The sequence below is a fragment of the Oryx dammah genome, unplaced genomic scaffold (genome assembly GCF_014754425.2).
Source record: "Oryx dammah isolate SB20612 unplaced genomic scaffold, SCBI_Odam_1.1 HiC_scaffold_29, whole genome shotgun sequence".
In the NCBI taxonomy this organism is placed as follows: domain Eukaryota; kingdom Metazoa; phylum Chordata; class Mammalia; order Artiodactyla; family Bovidae; genus Oryx; species Oryx dammah.
In genome coordinates this window covers 79,229,755-79,255,430 of record NW_024070213.1, presented here as the reverse complement: position 1 = coordinate 79,255,430, position 25,676 = coordinate 79,229,755, and the positions used below count along the sequence as shown (strand labels likewise).

The window sequence follows — 25,676 nt, the reverse complement described above, 5'->3', positions numbered from 1 at the left end:
CAGATGTTCAAGCTGGATTTAGAAAAGGCAGAGGAACCAGAGATCAAATTGCCAACATCCACTGGATCATCGAAAAAGCGAAGAGAGTTCCAGAAAAACATTTCTGGAACTGCTTTATTGACTATACCAAAGCCTCTGACTGTGTGGATCACAGCAAACTGGAAAATTCTTCAAGAGATGGGAATGCCAGACCAGCTGACCTGCCTCCCAAGAAATCTGTATCCAGATCAAGAAGCAACAGTTAGAATTGGACATGGAACAACAGACTAGTTCCAAATAGGGAAAGGAGTACATCAAAGCTGTATACTGTCACCCTGCTTACTTAACTTCTATGCAGAGTACATCATGCGAAATGCCAGGCTGGAAGAGGCACAAGCTGGAATCAAGATTGCTGGGAGAAATTATCAATAACCTCAGACATGCAGATGACACTACTCTTATAACAGAAGTGAAGAAGCAAAAGCGAAGAACAACTAAAGAGCCTCTTGATGAAAGTGAAAGAGGAGAGTGAAAAAGCTGGCTTAAAACTCAATATTCAGAAAATTAAGATCATGGCATCTGGTCCCATCACTTCTTGGCAAATAGATGGGGAAACAATGGAAACAGTGAGAAATTTTATTTTGGAGGGGTTCCAAAATCACTGCAGATGGTGCAGCCATGAAAATAAGACACTTGCTCCTTGGAAGAAAAGCTATAACCAACCTAGATAGCATATTAAAAAGCACAGACATTACTTTGCCAACAAAGGTCCGTCTAGCCAAAGCTATGGTTTTCCCAGTAGTCGTGTATGGATGTGAGAGTTGGACTATAAAGAAAGTTGAGTGGCAAAGAATTGATTTGAACTGTGGTGTTGGAGAAGACTCTTGGCAGTCCCTTGGACAGTAAGGAGATCCAACCAGTCCATCCTAAAGGAAATCAGTCCTGAATATTCACTGGAAAGACTGATGCTGAAGCTGACACTCCAACACTTTGGCCACTTCATGTGAAGAACTGACTCAGAAAAGACCGAGATGCTGGGAAAGATTGAAGTTGAGAGAAGAGGACAAGAGGATGAGATGGTTGGATGGCATCACTGACTCAACGGACATGAGTTTGCAGTAAACTCCAGGTTTTGGTGATGGACAGGGAAGCCTGGAGTGCTGCAGTCCACAGGGTCACAAAGAATCGGACACGACTGAGTGACTGAACTGAACTGAAACTCATTTCCTTTCCACCTCAAAAATGCTGCCACTTTATTCTCCTTTGTCCTAGTCCCGGGAAAAAAGGTTTCTCTAAATTTTCAAGGTTAAGTCCTTCTGTCTCTGCTATTGATAGCCTCTCTTGCTTTATCAATTATTTCATCTGTTTTTTATTTCACTCTATCACCTTTTCCCTTTCACAAGTGGTTAAAAGTAAGTAAGTAAATAAATAAATGGGGGATTAAGTTTTGTTTGTTCTCCTGCCACCTGCTCTGACACACTTGTTCTCCACTGCTGACTCCACCAATCTAATCAGGCTCTCACCATCCCCAACCTAAAGAGTAGCCAAACAGTTGTCCACAGCCAAACCCATCTTCAAAAAAAAATCATGATCCTAATTTTCATGAATTTGAAATTCATCCATAAACCATACTGCCTATCAATAGAATTCAAACTCTTTTTTTTATCCTGGTCCTTAAATTTTTCAACAATCTGGCTAAATTTTTCAACCTGGTTGAAAATATTTTTCCTGGTTAAATTCTTCAACCATCTCTCCTCAGAAAACTATCTTGGGCTTGCTATCTTTTCCCTACCAAGAAATTTCTATAAAATATGATCTATAATCACACCCTTTCTCATGCTACCTTAGTCTGTTGTCTTCTACTTGGAGACTGTGCCCTTTAACTTGGGGGACCTACACTAACTCTGAATGGTTAACTGCAGTACAGAATTGGATTGTTGTTCACCAGTAGCCAACTGAAAAGATACTTTCTTCATGATTTGTATCCTTTATAACAAAACTCTAATCAGAAGTTTAGCACTTTCCTGAGTTTTGTCAGTTGTTTTAGCATATAACTGAACTCAATGAGATCATGGGAACACCTAAATTTGCAGCCAATTTGTAATGAATTGACTGGGGATCAGTCTGTTACCAGCCACCCAAAGTACAGCCAGCTGATATGTATAGTAAGGACAGTCTTGTTGGACCCTTTAACTCTTGGAGTCTGCACTAACTCTGGGTGCTAAGTGACAGAACTGCATTGCAGTACACCAGCTGGGGCTGAAACAAAATAATTCCTTCCAAAGTCTTTCCATCAAATCAAGACAAAGTTCTTAAGCCCATTACTCAAGACTATTCAAGACAATTCTAATACACCACAGGAAATAAAATTTTGTCAACACCTACGAAATCATTGCAATAAATGCTGTGACTGGAAAAGTGAACAGGAAAATGAAGGGTATGGGGAGAGATAAAAAAATATTCATGTAGAGATGGCCAACAGGCACATAAAAAATGCTCATCATTGCTATTAGAGAAAAGCAAATCAAAACCATAATGAGGTACCACCCTACATTGGTCAGAACGGTCATCCTTCAAAAGTCTACAAATAATAAATGCTGGAGACAGTGTGGAGAGAAGGGAAGCCTCTTACACTGTTGGTGGGAATGTAAATTGGTGCAGTCACTTCAGAGAACTATACAGAGGTTCCTTAAAAAACTAAAAATAGAGCTATCACATGACCCTGCAATCCCACTCCTGGGCACATATCTAGAGAAAAACATGGTCAGAAAGGATACATGCATCCCAACGTTCACTGCAGCACTGTTCACAACAGCCAAGACATGGAAGCAACCTAAATGTCCATCGACAGAGGAATGGATAAGGAAGATGTGGTACAAATATAAATGGACTATGACTCAGCCATTAGAAAGAATGAAATGCCATCTGCAGCAACACAGACGGACTTAGAGATTATCATACTAAGTGAAGTAAGTCAGAAAGAGAAAGCCAAACACCATATGGTATTACTTGTAAGTGGAATCTAAGATACAACACAAATAAACTTATCTACAAAACAGAAACACACTCACAGACACACAACAGACTTGTGGTTGCCAATGGGGGTGGGGTAGGATGGAAGGATTGGGAGTTTGGGATTAGTAGATGCAAAATGCTATATGAAAAACAACATACATATGTGTGTGTGTGTGTGTGTGTGTGTGTGTGTGTGTGTATAACTGAGTCAATTTGCTGTACAAAGAAATTAACACAACACTGTCAATTAATTTTTTTAAGAAATACATCAGCTATATGTCAATAGAAATTTTTTAAAAAGGAGAAACCTAAAAAAGAAAAAAATTCATTTAAAAGCAAAGCTAAACTCTTAAAATAAGTAAGAGGAATTGCCAGAAGTCATAAATGAAGAAAGAAAAGAAGCAAGAAACCAGAGTGCTATACTAGTATCATGAGCCATGGTTGCTCCAAAGAGTCAAGAACTCAAAGCCTGGCAGGAAATGAGCAACAGAGCTTCTGGCTCATTCAAGACAGAACTGGATTTAAGCCCTCTGTATAAAGCTAAGATTTTTGTGAAAAGGTTGAACTAGAAAAAAACAAAAATCACTTAAAAGAAAATGACAGGGCAACTTCTCTGCCCTGGTCTGGTCTCTCGAGGTGAGGAGATGCAGTTTCCTCTGAAAATTCATAAGTGCAATCTACCTTCATATGCATTTGAAGTTCTAAATATAATCTCACAACTCCAAAATACATATTACATGAGAGAACATGCTACCATAAGCAAGAGTCAGCAGAAACAACAGCTGGATTAAAGACCTGAGACTTCAGATATTAAAACTACCAGTTATAGAAAATAAGATGTTTAAGGAAATGGAATGAAAACATAAGCAATAAACAATCTAATTCTAGGCTAATAGAAAAAAAAATCAAATTGAACTTCTAAAAGTAGAAAATATTAACTGAAATTAAGAACTCAATGGATAGGCTGAATGACAAATTAGATACAACTGAAGACTTAGAGGTTGTAAGTAATAACCTATATTATTAACTGAACAAAATACCCATAATATCTACTAGAAAAAGATAGACAAGATGAAGGAAAAATTTAAGAGAAATAAAAGATGGGATGAAAAAAGTCTACCTATGTCCAACTGGAGTACATAAAATTAGAAACAGGATACTCAAAATTCAAAGAGTTAACAATTTATAATTTTCTAGCTCTAATGAAAAATGTAAATTCTCAGAAAGCATAAGTTATCTTACACAGAACAAATTTTAAAAACATCCATATCTAGACACATTACAGTGAAACTGTACTTAAATAAATTTTAGGATAAAAATCTCTTCCTTGTCCCTTCACAGACTGTTGTAAAGATCTATTTTTTCACATCAATAATAGTTTTTATATCAATCTTCTAGTATATATATTTTAGTCATGAGTAATAAATGTATAAGAAATCCTCTCATAGAGGATTATAGTATATGAAAACCAATCAAATCTGTCTGTTATTTTTTCAACAAAATGAATGAAGATGGTTTTCTTTCTTCCTTTAGCTCCCAATCTCTTGAAGGGAAAGATTCCTGAAGCTAAAATGGCAGAGAAAAACTATATGGCAATGCTTCTAGTTTCATTCATTCAACTGTTAAACTACTGTGAATCTACTGTAGGCAAGGAACTCTGGATGTTACAAAGGTGATTAACTGCTAACTATCCTTTTAGCCTATTTAAAAGATAAACAGCACCCTGGTTGAACATATGCTAACTGTGAGTAGGAGGAAAAGATGTTACTAACTTTTGGCTGTGTAACTTTCACAGGCAAACAACAGTTGGCTGTGCAACTGATGAATTCAGTGAATAAAGTTTTAGCATGGGCTTCCCTGGTGGCTCAGATGGTAAAGCGTCTGCCTACAATGTGGAGAAGGAAATGGCAACCCACTCCAGTATTCTTGCCCAGAAAATTCCATGGACTGAAGAGCCTGGTAGGCTACAGTTCATGGCGTTGCAAAAGAGTCAGACACAACTGAGCAACTTCACTTCACTTCATAAATAAAACAAAATTGAGAAATGTAAACATGCTGCAAATAACCTGTCCTCCCTTAATACCTGGTTTCAACTAAAAAGCCAATTAATTTTTTTTATACTTTTGCTTTACACGACACTCCAACCTCTTTCACAATTACAATCATTAAAAAAATGGAATGGAAAATATTTTTATGTAAGAACAAATTCTAGGAAGAGAGACTCACTAGAGGAAAGCAACAGGAGGGGTCATTTTTGTCCTCCTTGACTTCAATGCCATTAATTATAATTTCAACCCATCCACAAAAGTTATAATTTAATACACAAGACTATCAAAGGAACAGATTATTTTTCAGTGTGATTTATAAGTTACCTGGTCAGAGTCTGGGTATGTATCTGCAATTTCTATTTTTATGTACTCCAGTTGGACATAGGTAGACCTTCTTCATCTCTTTCATTTTCTTAATTTTTTCTTTCATCTTTTTCTATTTGAAATTATGGGTATTCTGTTCTTGTAAGCAAACAAGACTTAACACTTTTCATCTACCATAAAGAATAGTACAAAGCAACAACAGCAGTCATGTTGATGCTGACAATATACTAAGCAACTTGAATAAATATGGCCCTTTAATTCTACCTTTACTATGAAGTGGGAATATCACCATCCCCAAGAGAGTATTGAGGAAAAAAAGCTGACTTTTTCAAATAAGCACAGCAATCGGATCGACTGGGATTCAAGCCAAATCCCCTAATTCACAGTTCCTACACTACTCTGACTTCTAAAATACTGCAGCTGCACTGCAGTAACGCTCCACAACTCCTTCTACTAACTATACAGAAGTCCATAGTGTGTGCACTAAAAGCTGTTGAGTCATTGCTCTTCAGGTAGAAGAAAATGATCCTTGATGGAAGTTGGAGATGTAAGAACCAATGAAAATAACAAAAGGGTAAATACTAAATGAACATTAACCACATAAAATACTATTAAGTATCTGGTGGGATTTAAAATACATATGGGAGTAAAATACTAACTAAATCAAATCAACCAAGAGGAAGTTCAATGGAGTTCAAGTGCTCTAAGATGCCTTCACTGATCATCAAGAAGTAAAAAGTACTATTTTACATTAGACTTCAATAAGTCAAGGATGTATGGTGTAAAAGAATCTATAACTACAAAGAAAATGGGAGGTGAATAATAAATTTAAACATTCCAAAGAAAGGAAAAAGGACTATGAAATCAGAACTACTAAACATAAATATATCAGCAACTACAGTAAATGGAAATGATTCAAGTAAAAAATATATATCAAAATGGATTTTTTAAAACTCAACTATATGTTGCTTATAAGAAAAAGTTATTTCTCTTGAATACAAGATAAAAGTAACATGACAAATAAAGATTACATACCAAAACTAATGTAGATAAACATGAGACATTAGAAATTAAGGGCACTACTTCATAAAGATTTAAAATAATTCTAAACTAATACGCAATTTGCCTTTTTCGAATTTACATCATAGCCTTAATATATAAAAGGAATAGAAACATTTAAAAGAGATATGAGAATCCACAAACATATTGAAGGTTTGACACAACCCTTTCAGAAACTGTTAAGCAAAATCAATAAGGATATATGATTGACATAATGATAAACTTTAGCTAACTGACATACTAATAAAACAATGCACTCAACAAAGAAAAAGTATACCTTTTTTTCAAGTACAGAAAAACTGACCATGCGTATAGACACACTGTAAGTTACAACAAATTTAACAGGACCAAAATCCTAAAGAATATGTTTTCTGACTACAGTGGTTTTGAATTCGAAAATTTTTTTTTAAAATCCACAAAATTGCCATATGTTCAGAAACTAAGAAATAGTCTAAATAACTCTAAATAAGAAAACTCCATGGAACATTAGGAAAACATTCTAAACTGAATGACAATAAACATCAAACTGTGGAAGGTGAGTTAATGTCATGTTGAAAGCGAATTCATAGGCTAAAAGAAAAGCTACAAATCAGTTAAGTATCTAGTTCAAAAATTTTTTCAGTAACAATCTAACCAAAAAATATAGAAGATAAAAAAACAATAAAGGCAGAACATAATGAAATATAAATCAAAACAAGAAAAAAATGAATAAAACCAAAAGCTGGTTCTTTGAAAAAGACTAGTGACTCAACTTCCCATCAATAGAACAAAGTAGAAGTGACAGACAGTATGTGAACAGAACAAAGAAGGTAGCAAAGTTATTACTTTTTTCTCTCACTCTTGGGTCATTAGCTCTAGGGGAGGCCATAATTCCACATAAGGAACTGAAACTCGTGCCAGCACCTACATGACTGAGCTTGGAAGTGGATCTTCCAACTCCAGTCACATCTTGAGAAACTACACTGTTTGTTATCAGCTTGACTGCAACCTCTTGAGAAATGGATCCCAACAGGCTTTGTCTTTTATACCTGAGAACTTAAGAAACCAATTCTAAAGTTTCTACAAAAATTCACAGTTCCAAGTACAGGTACCCATAAGGAAAAAAAAAAAAAAAACACAGGGAGAATTAGCTCTACTGGATATCAAAACTTAATATAATTCTCCAGTAATGACAGTGTGGTACTTTTGCAAGCATCAACAGACTAATGAAATAGAAAAGAGACCATAAAAAGATTTAAACATATATGGACACCTGATTTATTACACAGGTGTCAGTGAAGAACAGTGAGGAACATACGGTCTTTCCAAGAGATACTTCAGGGTCAAATGCTGATATCCACGTGGAAAGCAATGAAATTTGATCCCAGCTACACTTAACATACACTATACATAAAGTTACTTTCAGATGGATTGTAACTCAATGTAAAGGACAAAATAGAAAAGCTTCTAGAAGACAATAAAAGAGAAAGATATCTTAAATAGCAGACAAAAGATATTGCTTTTATTTACTCTTAGAAAAAGACTAAAAAGTCTGGACTAGATTAAAAGTTCCAAAGACATCAAAAGAATGAAAAAGCAAGCCACAAAATGGGAAAAGATATCTGCAACACATGTAACTAACAAAGGGTTTGTGTTTAGAATATATAAAGAACTTCTACAAATTAGTCAAAAGAACAAAATCAAAAGAATTCAACAGTAAAACAGCAAGAATCTCAACAGGTACTTTACAAAAGAGGAAATCCATGGGCCAAAAAATATATGAAAATATCCTCAGCATCATCTGTAATCAGGGAAAGGCAAATTAAAACCAAAAGGAGCTACATTACATATAATAGTATCAATCAAACTCAAAAACATAATGCTGAACAATAAGCCACTAAGCACAAAATAAAATATACTGTACAATTCTATTTATGTAAAGCTCAAAAACAGATAAAACTATACTACAGTGTTAGCAATCAATATACTGGTTACTTTGGGAAGGGGGGTTAGTGATTAGGGAGGAGGTACGAAGGAACTCCTGGGGTGCTGGTAAGCTCTATTTCTTTCCTTAAATGGCAGTTTTCACTAGTGCCTGCTTTGTGAGAAGTCATTTAGGCTAACAGTTATGTTTTGAACACTCTTTCTGTACATGTGTTATACATCATTAAAGTAGAGCACATTAGGAATCATAGCAAGAGTTTAACATAACTGAACATCAGCTAACCAGAAAATTGAATGATGCCAAACTACTCATTTCTCCCCCAGTTCAGATAACTGAGGGATTCAGTTCTGAGGTAGACAAAAAAAAAATCTCTAAATATTTGGAGAAACTCTCCTGGCAAATTCAAATAAATAAATAGAAATAAAATAGAAATGATATATAATGTATTGTCCAATTTCCTGTACTATTTTCTTTAAAAGCAAAATTTTAAAGAAGAGGAAGAATAAGGGGAAATCAAAGATAACAATGTAAGTGACTCCTAACATCAGCTCATTTCTAATGCTTAATTTCAAGTTACCTTTAAGTAGAAACATAAGATTATCTTAGGGCAACTTTTAAAACACCTTCTCTAAATGAATTGAAAATATCAATTAACTAATATTGTACTCAGCAAATGGATGTTTAAAACAGCCAAGTTCGTTATCTCCTTGTACAATACCTGAATTAAATAACAGTTAAGAGAAGACAGCAGATGTTACAGGAGGGATCACATCTTAAAAATAAGGGATGACAAATGAAGGAGGAAATACAAGAACAATTTATGTTTTAGGAATGGGGAGGGAAGGCAGGGAATTCTAAGGAGAAGAAAACATTAATCTTTTATGGCACTTCTTATGTCTAGAAAAATAGATAAGGTTAGTGAGATTTAAAAAAAAGCAAGCCAAATGGAAAATGTGAAAGGAAAATTTAAAAGCCCTCCAAAATAAACAAAATAGTTCATACTAAAGTTTTCACATTTCATTTTAACAAATAAAGGGGAAAGCTCCCCAAAACAAAACAGAATAAAAGGACAAAAGGTAAACAGCCCAAATCCTCACACCGATGAGAAAACAGCCTCTCAGAGTTAAAGTTATACAGGAAACTTACTATAAAATATTCCTAAGAGGTAATGTGAAAGTAGTCAGTATTTCAAGGTTGCAAAGAAACAAAGTAATACTAACCAACAAGAATCATTTGATTTCCAATATATAAAGGGCTTTCACATGGAAAGTGACATGGAAAATCACTTAGTTGTGTCTGACTCTTTGTGACGCCATGGACTGTACAGTCCATGGAATTCTCCAGGCCACAATACTGGAGTGGGTAGCGCTTCCCTTCTCCAGGGGATCTTTCCAACCCAGGGTTCAAACCCAGGTCTCTCGCATTGCAGGCAGATTCTTTACCAGCTGAGCCACAAAAACTTATTATTTCAGCAGGAAAACAAGAAACTAACCTCATTTAACAAATAAGGAAAAGGCTCTAAGATGTTAAAGCACTAAATGGAAGCATCCAGCATTTTCTGTTACATTGGAAATGTGCCTAATGTGAAATACTCAGAGACTAAATAAAAGTGTCAACTTACGAGAGAGGAACTGAAGAACAAGTGACAGTAATTTGGAACCACTAGCAAAAATCCTTATCTGAAGCAAAAATCCTTATCTAACACTGGGCGACAGGAAACAAGGGAGGTAAGAGAAGGAAGCTCATGTATGGGCTTATGCCATGGGGAATACTTGTATCGGGTACTTTTGTTTAAATGATGACAATCCCAGGGATAAGGTCCAGGACGGTCACATCTCCTCTGGTACTTAACAACATTTTAAGTATGGGTTTTATAAGACTTGGTATCTGTATTATCCAAATTTTATATTTTATGTAAAAATAGTACCTTAATAGAGGCCATCTCCATATTTACGGATTTATATCAGGTATAAATACCTTACTTTTCATTAAACACAGAGGTGGAGATACTTGGCTTTGACATTTCAAACATGAAACAAATTACCTTCTGAGACAGCTTTCAGATGAAACTCCCTCGTGGCTCAGATGGTACGGTAAAGCATTTGCCTGCAATGCAGGAGACCTGGTTTTGATCCCTGGGTCGGGAAGATCCCATGGAGACGGAAATGGCAACCCACTCCAGTATTCTTGCCTGGAGATCCCATGGACAAAGGAGTCTGGCAGGCTACAGTCCATGGGGTCGCAAAGAGTCAGACATGACTGAGCAACTAATATACCTACACCCTTTAAGTGAAAACTTTACACTTAATGTTTCAGCAACAAGTGTCTACAGTAAGCACATGAACATAATCTGACTGATAAACTAACTTTCAAAAGCTCTGAAATTTAGCCAAAATAAACAATTTATTTTCAGTGTGTTTTGGGAATAAGAAATTTTTCAGAGGTATATCTCAAATGAGTGTATGTTACTAAATCTATATATATGTTAAGTCCGAGTGAGTGGCTGGTAATAACAGACTGTTAAATACAGTAGGGTAGACTTGATGTCTAGCCAAGATAGTGATGAGAGCTGCACTTTTACAAACTTCGTTACTTGCTCTGAAAAAAAAAAAAACAAAAAAAAGAAACCAAAGAATGCTTCTGTTATGTAGGGTATAAAATGCTTAGATCATGCATACACAAGATAGAGTTGCTTCTATGTTTGAAACAATTAAATTTTAACCCGTCATGTGTTAAAAAGTGACTCTTTTCCATGTCTCCCAATCTAGTGAACCTTTTAGAAAGATGGTACATTTGATTAATTTTCAAGCCTTTTCACTTTAAAAGTGAAACAAAAATATCCTATTTTATACTGAGAGCACAAGAGCAAGAGCTGGTAAGAGGATTGTGAAGAATCAGCTATACAGAGAGACGGTGACCGAAACTAGATACTCTAAGTAAAAAGAAGACAGCCATAGGCAGACAGTGATTAAACGGAATACCTTATTTACGGAAGAAAACACTAACTGCACAATTCATTAGCTCAACAAGTACTAACTGATCACTGACTGATGCATAGCACTGACAAATATTTGAGTTTTCAAAAAGCATTTTAATGTAAGTACTCTACATTCTCTGTCATTAAGAGGCTTAAAAAATAATCAACACCTAAATTTTCTATAGTTAAATCGGAAATTAGCTTTTTTAATGTACTCACATAATAGTGTGTCAGACTCTTCACAACCCCATGGACTGCAGCCTACCAGGCTCCTCCGCCCGTGGGATTTCCCAGGCAAGAGTACTGTAGTGGGATGCCATTGCCTTCTCCAAGTATGTACAAAAGAAGCACTATTTAGCCTTTAATTTTAATACAATTTAGATTAGGAAGACACCTAAGACCTACAGCTTTCAGATGAAACTCCCTCGTGGCTCAGATGGTACAGTAAAGCATTCGCCTGCAATGCAGGAGACTTGGTTTCGATCCCTGGGTCGGGAAGATCCCATGGAGATGGAAATGACAACCCACTCCAGTATTCTTGCCTGGAGATCCCATGGACAAAGGAGTTTTCACTTAAAGGGTGTAGGTATGTTAGCTGCTCAGTCATGTCTGACTCTTTGCGACCCCATGGTCGCAGGTCAGGGGTGGTGCAGAGAGGAGTTACCCCAAACCCAAGGTCAGGGGAGGCAGCCGAGAGGAGCAAACTCACGTCCAAGAAGCAGCGGCTGTGTGGGCGCAGGAGGGCTGAGAGGAGCTACTCCACGTTCAAGGTCAGGAGGGGCGGCCGTGAGGAGATACCCCTCGTCCAAGGTAAGCAGTGGCGGCTGCACTTTGCTAGGAGCAGCCGTGAAGAGATACCCCACGCCCAAAGTAAGAGAAACCCAAGTAAGACAGTAGGTGTTGCGAGAGGGCATCAGAGGGCAGACACACTGAAACCATAATCACAGAAAACTAGTCAATCTAATCACACTAGGACCACAGCCTTGTCTAACTCAATGAAACTAAGCCATGCCAAGTGGGCCCATCCAAGACGGGAGGGTCATGGTGGAAAGGTCTGACAGAATGTGGTCCAGTGGAAAAGGGAATGGCAAACCACTTCAGTATTCTTGCCTTAAGAACCCTATGTACAGTATGAAAAGGCAAAATGATAGGATACTGAAAGGGGAACTTACCAGGTCGGTAGATGCCCAAAAGGCTACTGGAGATCAGTGGAGAAATAACTCCAGAAAGAACGAAGGGACGGAACCAAAGCAAAAACAACACCCTGCTGTGAATGTGACTGGTGATAGAAGCAAGATCCAAGGCTGTAAACAGCAATATTGCATAGGAACCTGGAATGTCAGGTCCATGAATCAAGGCAAATTGGAAGTATTCAAACAGGAGGTAGCAAGAGTGAATGTCAAAATTCTAGGAATCAGGGAACTACAATGGACTAAAATGGGTGAATTTAACCCAGATGACCATTATACCTACCACTGTGGGCAGGAATCTCTTAGAAGAAATGGAGTAGGCATCATGGTCAACAAAAGAATCCAAAATGCAGTACTTGGATGCAATCTCAAAAACGACAGAATGATCTCTGTTCGTTTCCAAGGCAAACCATTCAATATCACGGTAATTAATCCAAGCCTAAGCCCCAAGCAGTAACGCTGAAAGAGCTGAAGTTGAACGGTTCTATGAAGACATACAAGACCTTTTAGAACTAACACCCAAAAAAGATGTCCTTTTCATTATAGGGGACTGGAATGCAAAAGTAGAAAGTCAAGAAACACCTGGAGTAATAGGCAAATTTGGCCTTGGAATATGGAATGAAGCAGGGCAAAGGCTAATAGAGTTTTGCCAAGAGAACACCCTGGTCATAGCAAACACCCTCTTCCAACAATACAAGAGAAGACTCTACACATGGACATCACCAGATGGTCAACAACGAAATCAGATGGATTATCTTCTTTGCAGCCAAACATGGAGAAGCTCTATACAGTCAGCAAAAAAAAAAAAAAGACCGGGAGGTGACTATGGCTCAGATCATGAACTCCTTATTGCCAAATTCAGACTTAAATTGAAGACAGTGGAGAAAACCACTAGACCATTCAGGTATCACCTAAATCAAATCCCTTATGATTATACAGTGGAAGTGAGAAATAGATTTAATGGCCTAGATCTGATAGATAGACTGCCTGATGAACTATGGACTGAGGTTCATGACATTGTACAGGAGACAGGGATCAAGACCATCCTCAAGGAAAAGAAATGCAAAAAAGCAAAATGGCTGCCTGGGGAGGCCTTACAAATAGCTGTGAAAAGAAGAGAGGTGAAAAGCAAAGGAGAAAAGGAAAGATATAAGCATCTGAATGCAGAGTTCCAAAGAATAGCAAGGAGAGATAAGAAAGCCTTCCTCAGCGATCAATGCAAAGAAATAGAGGAAAACAACAGAATGGGAAAGACTAGAGATCTCTTCAAGAAAATTAGAGATACCAAGGGAACATTTCATGCCAAGATGGGCTCAATAAAGGACAGAAATGGTATGGACCTAACAGAAGCAGGAGATATTAAGAAGAGGTGGCAAGAATACACAGGAGAACTGTACAAAAAAGATCTTCACGACCAAGATAATCACACCAAGATAATGTAATCACTCACCTAGAGCCAGACATCCTGGAATGTGAAGTCAAGTGGGTCTTAGAAAGCATCACTACAAACAAAGCTAGTGGAGGTGATGGAATTGCAGTTGAGCTATTTCAAATCCTGAAAGATGATGCTGTGAAAGTGCTGCACTCAATGTGCCAGCAAATTTGGAAAACTCAGCAGTGGCCACAGGACTGGAAAAGGTCAGTTTTCATTCTAATCCCAAAGAAAGGCAATGCCAAAGAATGCTCAAACCACCGCACAAATGCACTCATCTCACATGCTAGTAAAGTAATGCTCAAAATTCTCCAAGCCAGGCTCCAGCAGTAAGTGAACTGTGAACTTCCAGCTGTTCAAGCAGGATTTAGAAAAGGCAGAGGAACCAGAGATCAAATTGCCAACATCCGCTGGATCATGGAAAAAGGAAGGAATTCCAGAAAAACATCTATTTCTGCTTCACTGACTATGCTAAAGCCTTTGACTGTGTGGGTCACAATAAATGTGGAAAATTCTTAAAGAGATGGGAATATTAGACCACCTGACCGGCCTCTTGAGAAACCTATATGCAGGTCAGGAAGCAACAGTTAGAACTGGACATGGAACAACAGACTGGTTCCAAATAGGAAAAGGAGTACGTCAAGGCTGTATATTGTCACCCTGCTTATTTAACTTCTATGCAGAGTACATCATGAGAAACGCTGGGTTGGAAGAAGCACAAGCTGGAATCAAGACTGCCGGGAGAAATATCAATAACCTCAGATATGCAGATGACACCACCCTTATGGCAGAAAGTGAAGAGGAACTAAAAAGCCTCTTGAAGAAAGTGAAAGAGGAGAGTGAAAAAGTTGGTTTAAAGCTCAACATTCAGAAAACGAAGATCATGGTATCTGGTCCGATCACTTCATGGGTAATAGATGGGGAAACAGGGGAAACAGTGTCAGACTTTGTTTTTGGGGGCTCCAAAATCACTGCAGATGGTGACTGCAGCCATGTAATTAAAAGACACTTACTCCTTGGAAGGAAAGTTATGACCAACCTAGATAGCAGAGATATGACTTTAGCAACAAAGGTCCGTCTACTCAAGGCTATGGTTTTTCCAGTGGTCATGTATGGATGTGAGAGTTGGACTGTGAAGAAAGCTGAGCGCCGAAGAATGGATGCTTCTGAACTGTGGTGTTGGAGAAGACTCTTGAGAGTCCCTTGGACTGCAAGGAGATCCAACCAGTCCATCCTAAAGGAGATCAGTCCTGAATATTCATTTTAAAGACTGATGCTGAAGCTGAAACTCCAGTACTTTGGCTACCTCATGCAAAGATTTCACTCACTGGAAAAGACCCTGATGCTGGAAGGGATGAGGGTAGGAGGGGAAGGGGACAACAGAGGATAGATGGCTGGATGGCATCACTGACTCGATGGACATGAATTTGAGTGAACTCCAGGAGTGGTGATGGACAGGGAGGGCGGGTGTGCAATTCATAGGGTCGCAAAGAGTCGGACACGACTGTGCGACTGAACCGAACTGAACTATGATTATTCAGTCTAACTTCTTATTTTGAGGAAAGAAATGAAGAAAACATAGTGAGCTGCTCATTCGTTCACAAAATGGTTGACGTCGAATTTAAATTAAAATAAAAACCATATATTAAGTAGACTGATCTAGACTGAGAGTAAAATTGTATTAACCTATAACATTAATAACCTACATAGGCAACAAAATGATTTCTGAAGTAACTTGATTTTTATTAAAGTGGCTCCTACATGGCAAAGAAATAACATTTCCTCCATGTAACACGGTTGGCATAGCTATGACTGACTATAAAAAATAATGTTTTTACTAAAACAAATGTTTAAGTCTTTAAAAGTTAAAAGAAAGAAAGAAGAAAAATAAGCAATCCACTCTATCAATAGCCTCTGAGTACTCTCTGCTTTAGAACATTAGATTGGTACCCTCTCTGGATCTTAAATTATTCATGTGTACATTTTAACTGTAAGTTATCAAATAAATATATAACCAACCATTCTATTAATAGAAAGACTTACTTATAGGTATGAATAATCAGCTTTTTCATAAAACAGTTTTATATTATTAAGTAGTATCCTGAAATAGCCAGAGGTCTTAAAAATGAATTTGCCTTCATGGTACTTGTTCTCTTTTTAAATTATCCAACAAGAAGAAAGACGAGATAGACTTGCCCCCCTTACAGATGGTGATTTTCTGCAAACTGAGGAATATCATGAATAATGCATTTAAAGAATATTATCAATATTCTTTATACATCCCCACAGTTAGACTGGCTTGCTGCTGCTGCTGCTGCTGCTGCTAAGTCACTTCAGTCGTGTCCGACTCTGTGCGACCCCATAGACGGCAGCCCACCAGGCTCCCCCGTCCCTGGGATTCTCCAGGCAACAACACTGGAGTGGGCTGCCATTTCCTTCTTCAGTCCATGAAAGTGAAAAGTGAAAGGGAAGTTGCTCAGTCGTGTCCGACTCTTAGCGACCCCATGGGCTGCAGCCTACCAGACTCCTCCATCCATGGGATTTTCCAGGCAAGAGTACTGGAGTGGGGTGCCACTGCCCTTATTAATAGACATTTATAATCCCTTGGAAAACATGTTACAAAGTATAGATCCTCTGGTTTCTTCACATTAAAAAGTATATATGTGTATGTTTAAAATAAACAGTATTACATTTAAAATGAACAGTTTGGGATGTGGAACAGTTGCATTAATACTGTGAGTGTCAGATGCTATGTTTAGGTCTTATGAAGTGCTGTGCAGGTTTTAATAATTGCATAGGAGATCAGCAGCATACCTGTTTAACTCTCATGGTTCTGATGGCTTGCCAAGTTTGAGAATAACTGTAATATGTGAGTTTGCAGAGAATCTGAACTTCTTCAGGATAGAACGTGCATCTCCTGAATTGCAGGGAGATTCTTTACCACTGATCCATCAGAGAAGCCCAGAAACTATGGAAGAACTTATGAAAATACACTTCCTTTCAATTCCTTATTAGTAGAATCAGCATCACCTGGGAGAATATCAGCCAGTCGAGCCTCAAGCCCCCTTCCAGAACTACTGAATGAAACCTGTAGCTTAACAAGATCCCTCAGTGATTTACAATACACTGAAGTCTGAGAAGCTCTGACAACTTATTAACCAGAATATTTATGGCTGAAATCCATGAAACTCTTCTTTGTAAAAGCCCCCTACATGTACAATAAAGGTAGAGAATCACAATATAAGCACTGTTCCTTGAGAGTGAAGAGACGAAACGTTCTTTTTTTTAAGACTAGTTGCCAGGGCAAAAGAACTCAATAATCTTCAGCTTCCAATAGCTCAGTTGGTAAAGAATCTGCCTGCAATGCGGGAAACCTGGGTTCAATCCCTGGGTTGGGAAGATCCCCTGGAGAAGGGAAAGGCTACCCACTCCAGTATTGTGGCCTGGAGAATTCCATGGACTATAGTCCATGGGCTTGCAAAGAGTCAGACACCACTGAGTGACTTTCACTTTCACTTCATACACCCACTATCCTTATACTGCTTCGTTAAGTACCTATTTCTCTACAACCTTCTGCGTCCTTAGGAGGATTTTAGCCACCCTGACACTCCTAGTCATATGATCTGCTAGGTCAACCATGCACATGCACATTTTTTGTCTGTATGCATGTATATATACATGTGGGTATACTCATTGGATTCCATCAGAAGAAAGAGGAAAATAGAAGAAACTAAATCCGATCTTGCCAGTGGAATTACAAGTAGACTTAAATATTATATGCCAGGATCCCAAGAAAACAGAGGATCTCACTGAGAGGCTATGTCTAAGCACAATTTTATCAAAATATGAGGAATTCTGTAAATCTAAAATAAGACAATTCCAAAGAGTTAAAGAGTAAATATTGTTTTATCCCTCAAGGTACAGTAGAGCAAAGAAGTTATGTAATAATAGGGGATTTCAATTTGTGTGCTTCATTCAAAATAACAATTTGTTAAAAGACAAGATTTCTCAGTAGTAATAAAGCAAGGAGTAGGATGTACTTTCAAACCAAATAGTTCAGTTAATAGTAGGTATGTGAGGGCTTGTGGGATATATTACAATTAAGAGGTTAATGAAATTGTAAACACCTGAACCAGAATATGAATCACCTATAATTTTGTAGGTTAGATCTCTCTAGGAATTACCATAATGACTGAAGAAGTTCTGAAGTTTGCCCCTCAAAGTTCAGAAGCCAGGAAGCCTAGGAAAGTATTTCCACAATTGAATGTAAACAGTGGCCCAAATTGGTTAAGAGGAGATATCTGGGGAAATAAAAATAAGGGGGAAAAGATACACCACAGAATCCAAAGCATAAGGAGGATAAATGTGCTGGAGCAAGAGAATGAATCATATTCACTAAAAGCTGTTCATGTGAAAGTAAGATGATTCAAATGATCTCTAGCAACACAATATTCAGAGATGCAATCTGATGTCTTCTGGCTCAAAGATTTTAGACCAGTGATTCTCTGCCATATGATTACAAGCTGTAAGCTTTTTAAAAAGGCATCTGTACCTCTATCCTACCAAATTATTATATGCCCAAGAATGAGATGGGTAATTTACTTTTGTGGGTAATGATGGAAGATAAAGCAGTGAACAAAACAAAGCCCTTGCTTTCATGAAGTTTCCACATGGTAAAGGAGACAAGCAAACATATGTCAAATGGCAGAGGGGGGAAAAAGCTAAAAAGAAAGTGAAAGTAAAAAGACAATAATAATGATATACATATTCATGCTGGAAGATACACCTAGTGAGAAAACTACTGTACTCTCATTTAATTGATATCTTTAAAGATACTAATCTACCTTCCATATAGCCAAGTTAAACAGGATTTTCTCAGTCTCCATTTTCCTATACTCCTCCAAGCATCTGACATTGCTAACCAACTCTGTTTTGAAACTCTGTTGGCTTACTGACAAATTTCCTATCTGGGTTCTTATCTTTTGCATTAGACTGGCATCAATATAAGCTGCACAATCATATCTAGGATTTAAATAAGATCTTCTATTTAACCAAAGGAAATAGATTCTAATTGATGTGGAAATAGACAGCACCTTGCAAAAAGGTTTAATTTTGTTCTTAATTTCCAATAGTTTTTAGAAGATTCTATAACAATATAACATTTATTCAAGGCATTAGAGAGTAATAACATCAAAAACAAACAGCTATACAACATGTTACATTTTATAAAGTCCTTTTATATTTACTACATTTAATTCTCATAAAGTGATAATACCCTATAAGGTAGGTAATATTTCCATATTGAAACACTTTCAACTTTTCTATGCATAATGAGCATATGTGAGGAGGATTAAAGAGGAAAGGGCTGCTACATTTTAAATCTTAGGAAAGACAAAGCCTCTAGGCTTATTCCATTCCAAAATTATATTTCACACTGTATTAAGACATAGATAGGTTTTATCCTATGATGATTCCTTAAGCAATCTATTCAATCTATTAAAAATAAGATCCTGAGTTTTCAGAATGATATCATTAAAAATTAGATTTAAATACCTATCCTTTACTTTTTCTTTAAAAACAATTAAAGGGATAATGAAAACCATTAAGAAACATCTGTTTCCCAGTATTCAAAAATAACATTTGATAACATTCTGGTATATTTAGTATTTCTTTCAACTCATCTTATTAAGTTTAGTAGTTTTTTAATTGCTCCACACTAACTAGAATATTTTCTAAAACAGAAGCTTGCTTTTTATTAAAAGAAAAAAAAGTAAGCAGGGGTAGGAGACAAAACTGATCACAATTACTGTGAAATAAAATCAAACACTTTTTAGAATTTTTTAAATTGTAATTTCAGGGTCATAAATGAAAAAAGATAAAGTGAAACATTAATAAATATTTACTGTAACTATTGTGTACAAAATGAACAAAAGATTTTGTACTTTAAGCAGACTGGATGCTCACCTGTTCAATCTCTTTGGTTTTTGTTGCTATTGCTTTAGAGCGACTGGTTAGCTGACTGTCTTCGAACAATTCTATGCCATCTGTTGCATTTGACTCAGGTTCTACTGGATGGTCAATGAACAATGGTGCTGTGGATCCCGCCTTTAGAAGAAATTGGAAATCTTTCATTACTTTCTTAAAGGACATATAGCATTTTAGATGACTACATATAAGCACTAACTGGCAGATTATCTCAAGAGAAAGCACTAAATTTGATCTGTTATAAGAATAGAAACACTTTTAATTTTGTTATGCATAATGAACATATGAGAGTTTTCCGGGTGGTGCAGAGGTAAAAAAAGCTGCCTGCCAATGCTAAAGATGCAAGAGATGTGGGTTCGATTCCTGGCTCAGAAGATTCCTTGGAGTAGGAAATGGTAACCCATTCCAGTACTCTTGCTGGGAAAATTCCATGGACAAGGAGCCTGGCAAGCTACAGGCCATGGGGTCATGAAGAGTTGGACCCGACTGAGCACACATACACACAATGAAGATATGTGAGGAGGATTAAAGAGGAAATTCTGGCTACTTTTTAAATTATACATAGGACAAAGCCTCTTATTCCATTCCAAAATTATATTTCATACTATATTAAGACAGAGCTAGAAGGTTTTGTCCTCTATTTCTTAAGCAACTTATTTAAGAAACACAGAAGAACAAAGTTCAACTGGAAGAGAGAAGTGTGAACAAATATAAACAAAATAAACAGAAACATGGAAAAGGGCTCTACTTCCAGAAATTAAAAACACCATTCCTCCTGTAGCCTAAGAATTATTCAAATAACTGAAAACAACTCCAACCAGCAGTAATAATTACTTCAACAATACTGCAACAGTTCATTAATGAGTAAATAATCCCACAAAAAGCCCAAGGTCAATTATTTTACTGTCTAAAAATACTTTTGTTGAAAAGAGAAAAACTAAATAAATGAAGGAAAACTATTAGGGAATGAATAAAGCAATGAATAGAGAAACTATTCATTAGTTTACTTTAAAATTTGTTCTATGATAAATGCCAAGCACAGCTCAATGAACACTGGATATATCAATGAAAGGAACAGACAAAAGTTCTTGCCTTCATGGAGGTTGCAGTAAGCAGTAGTTTGGAAAGAGTAAAGTTTGAGTTAATATATTTTAGTTGGGTGGGAGGTGAGGGAGAAAATAAGAAATTTGTACTTATTACAATTTATGGTTGTTGTAACTGAAGTAGCAACAAACAGCAGTAGGTTTAAAAAGTCACAAGATATATACTAATTAGTGGTATTTTTCATCAGTAAGAGCAGTCACATTTCAATGCCTAGTGTGTTGTACACTGCCACAACCTCTTTAGAGATTAATTTGGCAGTATTTATCAGAATGTACCACATATCCTTTGCACTCAGCACCTTCACCTTTAAGAATTTAATTTACAGAGAAAACATGTGCAGTAAATGCTATGATATGGCTGCCACCAATAGCAAGTGGTTGAAAACAATCTAAATGTTCATCAAATAAATTATGCACTGTCTAGGACCAAGGAATACTAAGAAATCATTAAAACACACACACACACACACACACACACACACACACCAGTCTACATATACTACATAATGTATCCAAACTTTTCTCCTGGAAAGGCCTAAAGGTCATTCCCCATAAATACACAGCCAATTGTGTCAAAAACAAAAGGGAAGAAAGAAATATGGGTGTTTATGCATTTATATGAACAAACTATTTCCATAAGGATATTATCTCTGGGGAAAAAAAATGATAAAAGAGACAGTCTCAATAGGAATAACTTAGAAGAAACTGTACCTATTCCAATGCCATTTGAATTTCTGACACATGTATGCATAATCTACTTTTTTAAAAAACCTGGTTTTTACAAGTCTGAGTTACATATCTTAAGGGATTTAAATTTGAAGTATATGAATCATTTAAGGGGAGAGGATTCTGGGAAGATAGAGTAGAAAGCACTAGCAATCTGTCTCCCAACCTACACAAAAACTACACTGGCAGAATTTATCTGATTTAAGTACTATGAAACTCTGGACTCTGCTGAAGCCTTGTCCCATGCAGAGGAAGATAAATTGAGATTACATTCAGCTCTCAGCACAGTAGCAGCTGGCCATGTCCCACTCTGAGCCACTTGGCAGGGAGCTGTGAACATGTTCCTAGAGCAGCTTACACATAGCCTATGGGAGTCAGGTTGGGCAAGAAGCACCCCATCCTCCAAAGAGCAGGGAACTAACTGTGCTCCAATCACTGATTCCTGCTTCTGATCAAGAGGTGCAGACAAAGAGGTGAACAGCCATTGTTACTGTACCTCCCCCATTGTTGCAAGCCCCACTTACTTTGGCTGAAGTGCCTTCCCAGGTGTATAAAGGCCAAGCACCCTACCACCCCCCTCCCTTCATTTTTCATGTTTCTTCTTTTGGGAGCCAGACATTAAAGATAAGGATGTTTATTTTAAAACAAGTGTATACATGGGTGAAGACAGAAAGTAACTGGGTATATCAAGGGAAAAGCTCAGAAAGAACTGAGAAGCCTTTAAAAGTTTTCACCTCAGGCTGATCCTCAGTACAGAAACAGTGGCCAACAATAAAAAATGGTAACAAATAACAACTGAAAAACTCCCGGCAAGCCCTAGAAAAGAGGGATAATATGACTGTCAGAGATACCACACTATTAGAATCAAACACCCAAAGTGCACCAAAAAAAATTATACAAAGAAACATCAAAGTATGGTTTATTCAAAGAATTAATCAACAGAAACTACCCAAGAAAAAGACCTAATGGAAGATTTACTGGACAAAAACTTTTTTCAGACCTAAGAAGATCAATAATTACAACAAACAGGCACTAGAGCGATTCAAAGAAGAATCAGTGAACTTGAAAAATAGGACAACAGAAATTATCATCTGAATGACAGGGAGAAAAAACATTGAAGAAAACTGAACAGAGCCTAAGGGATTTGTGGGGCACCATTAAGTGGATCAATATATTAGACTGGTACAAAACTAACTGCAGTTTCAGACCATGAATTTTATATCATTATAAGTAGGCTCAGACACATCTTTATTAATCAAAATAGGAACCATTACAATCAACACATTTTGACCAACAAGAAATAAGTTTGTTTCCTGTAGCACAAAAAACCAAGCTTTAGGATTTGATGAACTCTTGGAAAGTATTTTCTTTTTTTAGTTTAGTTTTATTTTATTTTTTATTTATTTTTTTAAATTAACTTATTTTTTACTTTATAATACTGTGGAAAGAATTTTCTGCCTCCTGCTAGTAGTAGAGACATTTTCTCTGCCAAAAGTTGTCGAGATGGTTGAAGGAATGGTAGTCAGTTGGCAAGAGATAGGTAAATATGGCAGATGAGGCAAAACTTTGTAGCCCAATTCGTTCAACTTTTGAAGCATTGGGAGTGCAATGTGCGGTCAGGCATTGTCATAGAGGAAAATGGGGCCCATTCTGGTGACCAATGCTGGTGGCAGGGATTGCAGTTTTTGGTGCATCTCACTGATTTGCTAAGCATACTTCTCAGATGTAATGGTTTCACCAGAATTTATAAACCTGTGGTGGATCAGACAGGCAGCAGACCATCAAACAGTGACCATGATCTTTTCTGGGTGCAAGCTTGGCTTTACAAAGTGCTTTGGAGCTTCTTCTCAGTCCAGCCACTGAGCTGGTCATTGCTGATTATTGTACAAACCCCACTTTTCATCACAAGTCACAATCCAATTGAGAAACGGTTCGCTGTTGTTGTGTAGAGTAAGAGAAAACAACATCTTGAAATGACAATTTTTTTGGTTTGTGGTCAGTTCATGAGACACCCACTTACTGAGCTTTTTCACCTTTCCAATTTGCTTCAAATACCAAATAACAGAAGAATGGTCAACACTGAGTTCTTTGGCAATTTCTCGTGTAGTTATAAGAGTATCAGCTTTGATGAGTGCCCTCAGTTGGTCACTGTCAATTTCCAGTGGCTGGCCATTATGTTCATCTTCAAGGCTCTTGTCTCCTTTGCAGAATTTCTTTTTTTTTTTTAATTTATTTTAATTGGAGGCTAACTTCTTTGCAATATTGTGGTGGGTTTTGCCATACATTCACATGAATCAGCCATGGGTGTACATGTGTTCCCCATCCTGACCCTCCCTCTCACCTCCCTCCCCATCCCATCCCTCAAGGTCATCCCAGTGCACTAGCCCTGAGCACCCTGTCTCATCCTGTGCAGAATTTCTTTAATCAACACTGCACTGTATCTTTGTTAGCAGTTCCTGGGCCACATGCATTGTTGATGTTGCAAATTGTCTCCAGTGCTTTATGACCCATTTTAAACTGAAATGAGAAAATCGCTCAAAATTGCTTTTTGTTTAACATCATTTCCCTAATCTAAAATAAATACAAAACAAACAGCAAGTAATATATCTTTAGCAAAAAATATAAAGTGATAAATGTGTATTAAAATGATATATAAGATAACCACACTTATTTAAGAAGGTATTCCAATACCAAATAGCAAAGTTCAACAATGTAAAACAGCAATTACTTTTGCAATAATCTAATACACTTAAATACATACAATCTTCTGGGAGTTAGAGAAAATATTTGAATAAATAATGACTGAAAACTTCCAAATCCGATCAAAGACTTGAATTCAAACATCTAAGAAGCTCAAAGAACCAAGTAAGATGAACTCAAAAAAGCTCAAAAGACATATTACAATCAAACGTTCAGGACAAAGATAAAGGGAGAAAAAAAGCAACGAGAAACAAAATCATAAATACAAGAGGTCGTCACCAAAATTAAGTAGATTTCTCATCAGAAACTTTGGAGGCCAGAAGACAATGGACTGATATGTCCAAAGTGTTAAAAGAAAAAAGTGCCAACAAAGATTGCTATATCCAGTAACACTGTCCTCTGAAAGTGATGGAGAAATTAACACATTCCAGGTAAACAAAGCTGAGAGAGATGATGACACTAGATCTGTCATGCAAGAAATCCTCAAGGGAGTCTTAAAAGGTAAAAGGAAAGGACACGAGATAGTATCCTGAAGCTGTGTGGAAGAATAAAGAGCTCACTATACCTAAATGCATGGTCAATTATAATGGCTAATATAAACTGTACTTTTTATTTGCAACATGATTTAGGAGACTATGACATTTAAAGAAAAAAATTATAGGTGTAAAAGTTGGTATCACTGCAATGTTGGTTTATAACTCCAAATCTTGAGAGTCCCTTGGACAGCAAGGAGATCAAACCAGTCAATCCTAAAAGAATCAATCCTGAATATTCACTGGAATATTCACTGATGCTGAAGCTGAAACTCCAATCTTTTCGCCACCTAATGTGAAGAGCTGACCCACTGGAAAAGACTCTGATGCTGGGAAAGATTGAGGGCAGAAGGAGAAGAGTGCAACAGAGGATGAGATGGTTGGATGGCATCACTGACTCAATGGACACGAGTTTGAGCAGACTCCAGAAATAGTGAAGGATAGGGAAGCCTGGCATGCTGCAGTCCATAGAGTCATAGAATCAGGTATGACTGAGCGACTGAACAATGACAACAACAAGGAGCTCCTTGTTCCAAGGAGCAAGCATCTTTTAATTTCTTGTCTGCAGTCATCATCTGCAGTGATTTTAGAGCCCAAGAAAATGAAGTCTCTCACTGTTAACACTGTTTGCCAACTATTTGCCACAAAGTGATGAGACTGGATGCCATTATCTTTCTCTTT

At 37.1% G+C, this 25,676-nt stretch overlaps 1 protein-coding gene across 12 annotated transcripts in view; it reads right to left on the bottom strand.

Annotated features, from left to right (window-relative positions):
* Positions 1-25,676, bottom strand: part of PPHLN1 (periphilin 1) — a 171,621-nt gene that overhangs the window by 37,644 nt on the left and 108,301 nt on the right. For all 12 annotated transcript variants that reach the window (XM_040233783.1, XM_040233786.1, XM_040233789.1 and 9 more), the window contains one exon: positions 19,913-20,053. In XM_040233783.1, the coding sequence (XP_040089717.1) occupies positions 19,913-20,053 (141 nt within the window). The remainder of the gene's footprint in view (positions 1-19,912; positions 20,054-25,676) is intronic.